General features: G+C 48.0%; 1 protein-coding gene across 22 annotated transcripts in view; it reads right to left on the bottom strand.

Annotated features, from left to right (window-relative positions):
* Tcf7l2 (transcription factor 7 like 2) overlaps positions 1-12,984 on the bottom strand; it is a 180,815-nt gene that overhangs the window by 13,324 nt on the left and 154,507 nt on the right. For 9 of the 22 annotated variants that reach the window (XM_048807344.1, XM_048807345.1, XM_015494809.2 and 6 more), the window contains 6 exons: positions 11,595-11,727; positions 9,162-9,264; positions 7,018-7,104; positions 2,056-2,196; positions 1,361-1,520; positions 865-972 (listed from right to left, as the gene is read on the bottom strand). In XM_048807344.1, the coding sequence (XP_048663301.1) occupies positions 865-972; positions 1,361-1,520; positions 2,056-2,196; positions 7,018-7,104; positions 9,162-9,264; positions 11,595-11,727 (732 nt within the window). The remainder of the gene's footprint in view (positions 1-864; positions 973-1,360; positions 1,521-2,055; positions 2,197-7,017; positions 7,105-9,161; positions 9,265-11,594; positions 11,728-12,984) is intronic. The other 13 variants (XM_048807349.1, XM_048807353.1, XM_048807352.1 and 10 more) reach the window with 3 other exon arrangements.

The raw sequence follows: 12,984 nt of genomic DNA, 5'->3' as shown, positions 1-12,984 counted from the left end.
AAAACGCATCACGCAAAGTGACGGCATATAGGGGGAGAGAGCCCAGACCATGGACCACTAGGGAAGATGTATGGGTCGGGATGATGGTGACAGCGACAGTCTCCAAAGGACAGCAAGCCTTCAGGAGAGGAATGGGAGTATTGGTGCAATCAAATGATCCTCCGACTAGGGTGTTCCCCAAAAGCCCCAAAAGCCCAGAGAGGAAATGAGGCAAATCCTGCAGCCACCAGAGTCTAGGAACGCCCGCATCACTCAGCCCACGCCATTTCCTCCATCCTGGCAAGGGTGACTTCCATTGGCTACTTTCAGGGATATTCCCATCATGCCCCTCTCTGGGTGAGGCAGGCTTCCTGCTTCTAGTACACCGTGGTGTAAGGCCACCGTTTCATTTTTCCTTCAGGCTGCAGGACCTGCTGCAAGACCTGTGAGGAGTGAAACTCTCTTCCCCAACCCCCAGGGTCTGCCCTAGAAAGCCACACCACGGAGGGCTGTCGAGGAACCCCCTCTGGGGCACCCTCTGAATGAGCCCAGTGGTCTCCCTTCTCCAATACCCATCCAAGAGGCTCGCCTCTCTAAGAAGTGGTCCAGGAGGTGTGCAGAACCCCCAGTGGACCCTAGGGGTCCTGAGCTAGGTCACCAGACACCAGCTCCCTCCTTTTTTCTGGAGAAAGACAGCATGCTGCCACAGCTAGACTAGAAGCCAAGACACACACCTCCAGTGACCAGGCCAGATGGTAACGGTCCCAGAAGCAGGCAGGATAAACAGTCCTAAAGCCAGATTCAAGCTGACAGTGACGATTCCCTGCCCACTGGACACAGAACACGTCTCTAGGGAAAGTGTCCTATGGCAAATGATCCACCTACATAGTTATCCCGCGCGGACCAGCCAGGGTACAGCTGCATGTGAAGCTGTCGCTCCTTCCGGGCCAGCTCGTAGTACTTCGCCTGCTCTTCTCTGGACAGTGCATGCCACTGGAGGGGACACAGGGTGGAACAGAGAAAGACATGTAAAAACATCATCAACCACACCATGGCCGATAAATGACTGACACCTCCTTGGGAGGCGAGTGTGTCCAGAGGTGGCCTCAGGTACAGACACAGAGACCCAGCCAGACACAGCCAGTGCTCACAGAGTGTTCAGACAAAGCATTACCTACGTCCATCTATCTTGTCTCCCTCTCTGGGGTGGAGAGATAATGTGGTGATAACTATCTGAATGTCATTCTATGCAGAATGCCTGGGCCTGACTCAGTGGAGCCCACTGAAGACTTCAAAATGAAGCTAGGGGACAGGGTTCCCACCTCACTGGGGCCTCGACGTGTCCACTCCTCCCCCTTGTCCCCACGACGGGGCCGCCTACCCTGCGCCCGAGGATCTGGTTGATGGCCGCGCTCTCCTTCAACGTGCACTCGGCCACGACCTTTGCTCTCATTTCCTTCATATACAACATGAATGCGTTGAGGGGCTTCTTTATGTGGGGCTTCTTCTTCTCTTCCTCTTTTTTGGAGTCCTGGTGCTTTCTGGACACAGACAAAGTAGACACAGAGCCCAGTAAACAACCACGTGGTCCAACTTCCTCCAGAGCGCTGCCCCGGACTCCTCACACCCAAGCCTCGCTGTCTCCAATAAAAGGCACACTTCCACTTTCAGTCTCTTCCACCCCGGAAAATGGAGCAAAAATAGCCAGGGGAGGGGCTGGAGCAAGATTCTGTAACCACTGCGAGTTTCACAAATAGACAACTTTCCCGAGGCGTGGGAAGCAGCCCGCACGGCCCCACCTCGGCTGCTTCTCGGGTGCTTGCAGAACAAAGCTCCAAATGTCCCACTTCGGGGTGAGAGGGCAGGGAAGTGGCTACAGATCCCAGGCCATCCAAACACACACAAAAAAGAGCTCTGTGTACGAGGGGTGAAGCCCACCACTGTGCGTCTTCTCCCTCTTTATAGGGAGCCCAAGCGGGCCAGGTGGCCTGGGGGCTGCAGTCCAAGCACACGAAGCATCCGCCACCAACCACTAGACACTGTGGCCACAGAAGAGCAACAGCAAGGGACACTTACGAGCTGTGGAGGGAGCCGACGTCACTCTGGGAGGATTCCTGTTTGACCGTTGGTGTGACTATGGCCGGATGGGGAATGCCGGTGGTGTGCAGAGTGTGATGTGGTGGGACCATATGGGGAGGGAACCTAGAAGACAAGAAGCTGTGTAAATCGTCAGAATCAAAATGAATGAATGAGGAGGGATGTGTACACACAAATTTTTTTAAAAAGAGAGAGAAAAAAAAAAACACAGCACGTAACATGCACATGAAAGCCACCCACGGCATATGAAACCTGTCAGCGTTAATTAGTGATAAATTAAACATAATGATTCTCATAATGTCATTAAAGCCAATCTTCCCCTTCATTATTGCTACTGACATGAGACATTATGATTTTTAACATCTTTAGCAAAAGACAAATTCAACTGATGTACTTGGGCGGAAAGGCGGGCTTGGGCTACCTGCCGGAAACGGCATGTCCACTTGTTTTTGAGACATTATTAGTGGCATCTAAGAAGACAGTTTCCTAAGTCCTAATCTGCTGTAGAATGAAAGGTGAACTCTTTTGTTGTATATTGACAGCTAAATAAAATATTAACGTGGTTGAAATATACATACATTTCTGACAATGCTATGCAGGCCTCATTAGGCCTCATTCTGTTGATGGAGTGCAATGAAATTTTTATTTTTCTTTTGTTGCTATGCCCCTCATTTGACAGGAATGGGAGAGAGTGAGGAAGAAAGATAGGGAAACATTCAAATGTTTTCTGTTTGGCTCCCGTAAGTTATGGACACAAGATGTTTGTATCATTTCACAGAAAGGTGTGACACACACACACACACACACACACACACACACACACACAGTTTTGAGTACTGACTGCCCTTTCTCCTCTCAAAAGTACAATCCCTAAGTCATTTTTACTTAATATGTGGTCTGTACACAATTAAAAAGCCTCTTTTGCAACAATCAGAATTATAAAGACGAAAGTTTGTGTTTTCTTCTCTAATACTATTCATTTCTGAGAAAGACTCTGAAACACATTTTAGTCCCTGAATTACCATTTCCCAACCAAGCAAATGAGCCAGGACATGAAGAGTGGATTTCAAGACACTTGGGGCCCATCTGTAGAGTGACAACTGGACAGGACAAACGGTTTGTGAGCGTTCCTGACATGCTTGAGTGCAAGAACCCCTCCTTCCCCCGCCTTCAGAGCAGCACACATTGTAGACAAAAGCAGGGTGAAGGGCGGACAGGGCAGACCCCCAGAAGGTCACAAAATGGCAGCTCCTGCTCCCACCCGCTGAGGCCATGCCAGTCAGGGACAGGGAGGCTGTCCAGACGAGGGGGAGCCCAGACCTTGGCAATGGTTGCTTTCCAACGAAAGCACTACCCAAGGAGTAACAACCTCCTCCTTCAGAAAGCCAACTCTAGTGTGAACTAGAGGTCCTTCACCATGGCACTTATTTAGAAAGAACCTTTATTTACAAAGTTCTTCCCATAGGTGGATCAGAGCTAGTTTCCATTTAGTCAAAATGGAATGTTAATCTAACAAACGTTAAATGATAAGAAAAATTAAAAATCAAACAGCATCTACCCAGATCAACAGACACATAGACATCAATGACAGTGGTGATTTTTACAGGGGCCCCAGAGCCACTGTGGACACTTGACTCAGAAAATCCACCCCAAGATGGTCCTCTTCTGTAGCTTCCTTTACAAATTCAAACTAGTGCTGAAGTTTGGTAACAATGATGTGATTGTTTTATGTATTTATTTATTTTTAATCGTTTTATTAGTGCATCAGAGCCATACATAATAGTGGTGTTCATTTTGACATAATCATGCATGCATGGGATGAAATTTGCTCTACTTGACTATTTCAATAGGATTAACTAAGAACTTTTAGGGCATGGGGGTGGACAAAAGGGGTAGTTGGGATGAAGAGACAATCCACTTCTAACACCTTCCCCTCAAAAATTTATAAAAGGGAAAGCAAGCTCTTGGGAGGTATTTGGGCTCCCAAGTTACTCCCTACTCCTTCCCACTGTTGGAAGACCTCCTGTGTTCCTGGAGGCCCTTTGGGTGAAGGGGTGAGTGGAGTGGCAGCTTTTACTGTGAGTTCTAAAGGCCTGACATGCCTCAAAACCAAACGTTCCCTTCCTATAGAATATATGCACGCACACATGAGGGAGCGAACACTAGTGTGTATATATGTGCGCACACACGCACAGACAGACACGCAATACCAGAGGAAGACAGACACCATGATGAGGCCACTTTGGGTGGGGGCAAATTTTAGGTGCAGACATAAAGAACACACTTCTAAGTTCCTCTTCCTAAACACATATTCAGAGATCTAGAAAGTGTACCATCGAGAAAGAACAACTGCGTGTGGACGTGGTCGTGGATGTGGCCCGTGTGCATTCCTTGGCTCAAGAAATCCCCTTCTGCAGACAACTATTTCATGAAATGCAATAAACACCCTAAAAATTCTAAGCAGCTCATTATATACCCCCGTCTGCTTTTATGGCTCCAAGCCAGAATATAATGATGAACCTTAACTTGTTAAGGACAACTAATTTTTGTTTCTGGCTGTCTCAGGGGCTTCTCTCTTACTCACTCTCACTTTACTTCACTGTTGACACGCTTCTGTTAACTGGATGTCATCTGCCGGCCTTGATTTTATGCACAAGCAGTGGGATGCATCTTCCCGTGCAACACTCCTGCTTTGAGTTGCATTAGGTTTGTCATTATTCTCTCATTTTCCCCCTTGCACTTGTAACATTTCATCTCTTCCTGCCTTATTTTTTGTGAGCCACGGTGCACCCACATTATGGTTTATACATGATCTCGCTCCCTTTGAAGCCGGCAGATTTCAGAGCCCGCTCTCGTCAGGAGGAGAGCCTTGCACCAATTTAGCAGGCTGAGGGCCCGGAGCTCCAACATCTCAATCTAAAGGGGGTCACAGGGTGGCACAAGTGAGTGTCAGCAAGAGCTGTTTAATTGCCAATCTAGGCTTCTCCATGGTGTTTAAAGTATAATGACCCATCACTTAATTCTGAGAAGTCCTGGCCCCGCTGCTGAATAGAATGAATATCAAAGGGTGTTCTGGAACAGGGCAAGCTGCCTACATTTGCTATAACTGCCATAAGTATAATAGACCCATACTTCTGTCACCCCATTATCACAATAATGTATTTAATTTGCTGTATACGCTTTTTAACTAGCTACCTTTCATACGGCCTACCTGGGGAATCGGCCACTTTCCCCCGCACCTCCAGCCCCTAACCTCTCTCTTCCCACCGCTCCCTTCTTCTCCTCCACCCCCTGCCCACCTATAAATCATCGACTAACCTCCTAATGATAATTCAATCAATAAGCTTAACCCCAATCCCTGTCTTACGACATCGCTGCTTTCAATCTCTGGATGCACAGAATAAATAAACACGGAAACCAATCGGGTGCACCGGGAATGCGGGGCAGTGGGGAGGTGAGCTGAGGCTCCCAAGCAGCGCCCCTCCTGGGAGGCTCTGGCGCTGCTCCTGCGCTCTGTGAGGCCACGGACCACAGTCCCTAAGAGAGTGACGTCTCCCCTCTTGCTGGTCCAGAGAGCGCAAAAAAGCATCTTCCCGCCTAATGCCTATTGGCATGGATTTCGAAACTGTGATGATGTCATCACACGTGGGAAACGATCTTGTTATCATACCCACAGCACAATTACACCCACTACACAGGCTACTGTTGGTTTTTCTCAATGGGTCTGATTCGCATTCTCTCTCCCACCAAAATCCTCTCTTCTGTACGTAGGAAAAGAGGCATCATGGCCAGGCTTTCTGTCTCTGGTCCTGGTGCCCCATGTTAGCCACTGAGAATAAGGGAAGGGGCTGGGGACAGCATCCTTGCCATGTAATGCATGCTAATTTAATTATATGCCATCATCAAAATGGATTGGTTGTTTCAGCCCATCAGGAAAGTCTAAACCTCCACCGATTTAATTAACTTGACTGAAAATCAGATGAACAGAAAATAAAACTATCATTAGGAGCAATTAGTGACTACTTAAACATACTGCTGCCAACCGGTTTGTAAATAAACTAGCAGTCACTGAAAAATTAGCCAGAATTAATTAGAGGAAGGAAAATGAGAACATGGAGATATGTATGTATGTTGTGTATATATTTATAATCTTAAATAGAAAGAGGCCTGAATGTATACATGCCCTGGATCTTTTTAAAAATCTTTCAAGGATTTAGAGCTGCATGGGCCAATATGGTAGCCACCAGCACATGTGGCTACTGAGTACCAGAAATGTGGCCAGGTACACAGACCAGATTATAAAAACTAAATATGGGAAAAAAAGGTAAAATTCCGTAAACAGTTGCTGTATGGTGATCACGTTAAACAATATTTCAGCCACACTGTATTGGGATGAATAAAATGTATCACTGAGCATCATTTTACTTTAAAAAAATTTTTTTTTAAAATATGACTACCAGAAAACACCCAAGTCACTCAGTGCCTCATGCAGCTTCTATTGGGCAGTGCTGCTTTGAGCTGGGGAGGCAGTGGCAGGGGCTGTTTGCTGGGCTTTCTTGCTGACTCAATCAGAATTTGAGCTTTGAAACAACCAATAATAATCGTTCTGCAAAACTCTTCTTTGTACCATAATAAAATGACCTCCACTCCCTCCCTTCTCACTAGTTCAGGACAACAGAGAAAGAAAACTTTAAAAGCTCCACATGCCCCAACTGTTTCATCCTGCCTTCTAAATTTCTGAACATCCACAGCTCCCATTGGCTGAGTCACAAAGATTCGAGCCAGAAAGGCATCACTTCCCCTGGAAGTTCAGGCGATGGCTCAGTGTCTTCTAGGATCGAAGCCTAGGTACACACCGGCTCTGCACATGCACCCACACGGTGGCCGGCCAGGGCACTGGCCTGCAGTCGGTCCTGCAGGGCCCTGGCTCTTGGAACTCACCTGGACATGGAAGCATTGACGGTCAGCGCGGTGGGATAAGGGTGTCTGAATCCTCCTGTCGTGATAGGGTACACTGGTTGACCTTGCCTACAAAGAAGGGGTACACGATGAGAGACTGAAAGCCAGGCTGGGGGTGGGGACAGAAAGAAGAACTGGGGAAAGTTCTCTCTGCACAGTCAGCTTTATTCTCATTTGATCAGAACAAAAATCTTGGGGATTGTACAGCAAGGATCAAAGGGAAGAAACACAGAACAATTTGAATGCCATAAATCTGATAGGAATGGCTAATTAAATTTTATAACCTCTGCTTATGTCAATAGAGACCCTCTCCCCAAGCTGAGACTAGGTGTTTTGTTGTAATAATTAAAGGCGAAGTCTAGCTTCCTTTAATGGAGCCATCACACTAATTGAGGGCTACACATCCAAAGGAAAACAATAATGAATGTAAATTTATACCAAAATAAAGTACAGTGAATCAAAGGACTTCAGTTGCGCTTTGGGCCTCTTTCGGTATTTAGATCTCGGTGAGAAAACATTAAATTAACAGAGCTTAATTTGTAGCCTTTTGTCAAATTAACAAGTGTTGACAAGAGTTACCGGGGGGAGAGTCCCCAAGAAGAATTGTGGGTAACCAATAGACAATCACACCTCATTACAATAATTAAAAAATACAGCAACATGCAAAATAGCATCCTCATGAAAGACACACAACTTTTCCTGACAGAGGGTTGTCTGAGTTGGCTATTCCTTTTTATCTAGCTTTCAATATCTTCCCATCAGCCAAACCAGGCACAGGATGACTGAGAACTATCAAGGACTGGATCACGTCTATTTAAGAAGAAATGGGTCATAATCTCGAAATCACTTCTATTCCAAACAAAAAGAACACAAAACAGAAACTGTGCATGGGCTGGTATTTGGTATAGCTAATACATAATCCAACCTATTTTTAGCACAGAATCTGTTCAACTAGAGAAATAAAGGGAACTGGGGAGTGAGTCAGCCCCAAACTTTCTTTAAGGGTACGAATGGCTAGCTCCCTAAGGTCCAAATTTGAGAGTTCCACCAGGATTTCTTTTATTTTTATTAGTTATTGATGGACCTTTATTTATTTGTTTATATGTGGCACTGAGAATCAAAGCCAGTGCCTCACACATGCTAGGCAAGCGCTCTACCACTGAGCCACAACCCCAGCCCCCAGGATTTCTTTTGGCATTCAACAATTGTCCTATGTTTTCTGAAGAGCAGGAGTTACCGATAAACATGGAGAAACACAACATACATACAATCACAACAAGACACGACACACCTGTTCATGCACACTGTACACCACACACACAGCAGGCGTATGCATGAAAGGCCTTTCTGCTCAGATTCTAAAATATCATGATGTTAGGCTGCAAAGGGCAGATGAATCACCTCTGCAGTGACAGGGATGAGGGCGAACACTCAGGAGGGCCTTGTGTGTCACACTGAGTGCTCCAGTGACCTGTCCCCATCCTTCACAGTTGGGGGAAATCTCCCAACAGGCCAAGAATCACATGAGCTTCAACACACAACACTTTCCACTGTCAGATTTTGGAAGTGACGGGAGCAAAGGGGCTGGGGACACTGGGACTACAAAAGAAGAGCCCCACCCCAGCCCTGGATTTCACAACCAGGTTGTCTCTGTTCCCACGCCCTCGCCCCACATCAGACCCCACCCACTGCAGAAAGGACTCAGCCACCCCTCGCCACCCTCCAGAGTTGGGTGAAGCAATACCTAAAAGAATACTCAGCATGTCACCCCAGTGACATGACCCCACAGTTTGAGATGCCACCAGCAGAAGACTACAATCGACTTCAACAGTTGGAAGCCCTAGCAGCCTTCTGCAATTCCAAGTATCTTGAGGGCACCTCGTCCACAAGGCCTTTGGGGACTGTGGGTTCAGAAGGTCAAGTCTCCATATCCCTTTTCTACAAACCTATCTAAAGGGTTCTCATTCTCCTGTGTTCTCATGGAACATCTTCCCCATGGCCTCCCACCAACCCTGTCCTTCTGAAACACACACACACACACACACACACACACACACACACAGACTAAATAATAAACATGCCCATGTAAGAAACAAAAAGGAAATTAAAAAAATGGAACTCCTTACTGTGGTACTAACCATCCTAGCGGATGGGGGATTTGTCCTACGGTGCCAGGCGATAGCGGGTAATACGGAGATATGTCTGGAGGGTGCGGAGGCCGTGGGATTCCTGAGAGAAGATGCAGTGTTTTAGGTACAGGAGAGGGAGGGGAGGGAGGAGCAAGAGCTAGGGATGGGGACAGGAAAAGGATGAAGAGTGGCATGTCTTCAGAACCCTAGCATGAGGTCATTCATGATTCTGATGGCAAAACATCACTAGGATTTGTCTCATTTTCTAATAGTCTAAGTTTAAACAATTATCTCATTCTAGAGGGACTGGTATAGTGGCTCAAATCAGATTTAGCAAATGTCACCTTGATCATTTCAGCATTATGTGACTCATGCAATTAAAAAAAACATCTAAAGAGCCTCGCACATAGCAGGTGAACAAAGTTACACTAACTTTGCCCTCAGAATGGGTCCCTTTGCCCTTTTAATTCTGACGACTTACCTGCGGACAGTTACTCCTCTGATTTACAGCATCTTTTGAGCTATGGCGAGGAAAGGTTACACTGATTTCTTTTAAAAGAGGTCACCCCTCTAGAATGGCAGCACCTCTATGGAGACAATCAGCTGCAGGAACTACCAGATGCCACTGGCGTCCTGTCCCCAGGAGAGTCAGAACTGAACAGACAGGAGCTGCTGGAGGCCTGGCATGCTCAACTCTGGGCCTCATTCCTGAGGGGCTGTAGGCCCTCATCCTATCTGCTGATAGGTACCGTGCATCACAGGCCAAGTGCCCTCCCGAGGCACACAGGAGTGAGTGATGCTGAAGGTGGGCACCACAGCACTCTGCCAGGCTGCACAGGAGCACACCCTGCAACCAAGTCCCAGGAAGCGGGAGAGAGCTCCTCTGCACAGTTGAGGTGGGAAACCAAGTGCGCAGCATCGCAGTCACAACAGAACGTGGAAGGGAAAGAGCTGCGGGTTCATGGATAAAAACTATTTCATTTTTTAAAAAAATTCATTCAGGAAGCTTTTAATCTGTAAATGAAGTCTCCCTGGGTGACATTTTCATGCAGACATTGCTTTCTCTCAAACAGATTAGCTGGGCTTGGACCCTACACCGAGCCATTTGCACACTTGAAAGAATGTTCGCAGAAGAAAAGTAAACAGTCCACAGACGTTAATCATATGTTTTACGATAACCATTTAAAAGCTATTCCCTGTACTACCATTATTTAAATAAGACGCTGACGCTGCCATTCACTTGCAGAGCCTGGGGCTGGCTGGCAGCCCCCTCAAGCCATGCAAGTACCAGGCTGGTCCTGCACCAGCACAAAGAGCGCTCAGAAGGGAGTGAAAACCCCCTCATGTGTGGCTTCTTTCAGGGCCAGTAAAGGTCGCCTTGCCGGGCAGCCTTCCTCACCCAACACCAACTGCTCCCTCTGACAAGTGAGGTGGAACCACCATTTTAAACTACTCTTATGATTGGCTCGCTGGGAAAGGAACCCAGCCTGCAAGCAGCACCCGGCCTTAGGCCTTAGCTGATCTCCCATGGCCACCCCCCTGGGAGCTGTGGCTGCCCGTCCCCGTTGGATCTTGTCCTTGGGAGGGCTCCAAGTAACCCTGCCTTCTTGCCCTCTCCCTTTGGGAGAAAAAAAAAACAGTCATCAAGCCAAGTGTGGTGGCGCACGCCTGTAATCCCAGTGACTCGGAGGCTGAGGACGAAAGTTCAAAATCAGCCTCAGCAACTTGGCAAGAGCCTGTATGAAACTTAAAAAATTTAAAAAGGGCTGGGGATATGGCTGGGGGAGGTTAGGAGCCCCCCCCCCCCCCGCCGGGGGTTCAATCCCAAGTACCAAAAAGAAAAAAAAAGTAGTCAGCAACAAGCAGAATGAGGAAAGGGGCTGCTGTCCGGGACCCTACTGCTTGTTCTATGGGAAAATAAGGAACAGTTCCTGGATGTGGGTTTTCACATCTGTGAAATGGGCTTGCTGACACCCACAATACTGCAGAGGAGAAGAGCCCAAATGAACCAGCAAAGAGAAGGCAGAACTCCGGGGTCTTCTGAGGCTGTCCATCAACTGGAGTCTATTGGCCACCAAGAGAACTGGGGCCTATGAGCCCCCCGCTTCTTCCCTACCAGAACTGTGAAGGAGGCCAATGCCACTCCCAACCCCACCTCTGTTTGGGGCTCTAGTGTCGCTGGAGTTATGAGCACAGAGGCAGGGACTCTGAAGTCAGGTCTGTACCCCTGCAAGTGGCCTTGTCCAGAGGGGAGGGCAAACTCATTCCCTCACCAGGCTTTGGCCTCTCTAAGAGCGTCCTGCTCCGTTCACAAGAGGGAACCGGGGCCCCTCCATCACCACTCCCACCAGCCCCCTCCCAGGCCTCCCAGGTCTGCCACCCCCGCCACCCCGTCTGGTGCTCTGCCCTGGCACGCAGCCCGTGGCCTACCTGTTTTGGGGTCTACGTCAGCTGGTAAGTGTGGCGGCGGGTTTCCCGGGGTGAAGTGTTCGTTGCTATAGGTGATAAGAGGCGTGAGCGGGTGGACATGGTGAGGGTGCTGCACCACCGGCACTTTGTTCGACTGCGGGGAGGGAGAGAGCAGAGTGACACGTCGAGCCAAGCCTTCAGAGCAGGGCCCTGCAACGCCCCCAGACCTCAATTTTGTGAGATGCATTCAACTCTGCCTGTCCCCCACTTCCCCGGTCCAGCTCCCCGCTGAGCCTGGCATTTAAAATGTCTTCTCCATCCCTACCCAGCACAGAGCCCGAGAGTGCACTTTTCCCATCGGCAGGTGGGTCGAAAGTGGGGGCTGTCATCTCCCAGCCCTACTGTGCTCCTGCCCACGGGGGAGGAGTCTCCCACTCAGGCCCCCACCACAGGACTCTGCGAGGCAGGCAGGGCTTTGCAGGGACCAGCAAGGAAAGCCTTCCTCTACAAGAAAACTGCCAGGACCCAAATGCACCCAGTGAGCCTCCCTATCTGCCTCCCCCCGCCCTTCAGAAGGCGGGCACTCTACAAGCCTTTACAGATCTCAGGGATGAAGATCCCCACTCGGGCTCTGGGTGGGAGTGTGAACTTTACCAGAAAGCTCTAACTGCCTGGCAAGCACCTGCATATTTTATGCAGATTACGCAGCACTGATTCATTAGGAGTTTCATTAGGAAGTCATCAGGGACCACTAATAAATTAACTGGATGATGATGAATTGGGCTAATAAAAGGTATGCATTTTAGAAATGGGCAGCTGGCTCTTGCAAACAAAGTACAAGTATTTTTGTGTGGGGGCAGGGTGGGTCAGAAGAGAGAAATAGGGAAAAAGAGAAAGAAAGAAAAGCATTTAAAGTATGTTTCTAGGTGCATCCCGAAGCTCTCTCCGATGGCTCTCCTCTTCCCCACCCCACGCTAGTCCAATCCCCTCCTCTATGCTACACTATAACTCAGCCCAGCAAGATCACAAAGAAAAAATTAAGCTGAAACAAGCGAACTACTGGGCCATTTACTGAGAGTAATCCAATTGCAAAAAACCCTATTCCCAATAGAGGATTTTCACTAAAATCCTACAACAGGGACATTTAACCAGATTAGGTACCAGCGAAGATAAAGAGGCTAGTATTAGATGATGAATGGATTAGAGTCAAGTTTCATTTCAGAACGTGTCTTCATTTCCTTTTATTACTTTTAGGAAGACGCAACTTGCATTAACATCAAGGAAAGGGAACTGCATTAAAAGAAAAGGAGTCAGGTTCCATGCTGCCCACTAGCGCCTCTTGAGCTCAGGGACCACGGAGCAGTCTGTTCTCACCAGGTTTCTTCTTGTCCTTTTTTTTTTTTTTTTTTTT

This window comes from Marmota marmota, unplaced genomic scaffold, assembly GCF_001458135.2.
Source record: "Marmota marmota marmota unplaced genomic scaffold, marMar, whole genome shotgun sequence".
Classification (NCBI taxonomy): Eukaryota; Metazoa; Chordata; class Mammalia; order Rodentia; family Sciuridae; genus Marmota; species Marmota marmota.
The sequence above is the reverse complement of the archived record's forward strand: the minus strand, read 5'-3'. Positions and strand labels throughout refer to the sequence as shown.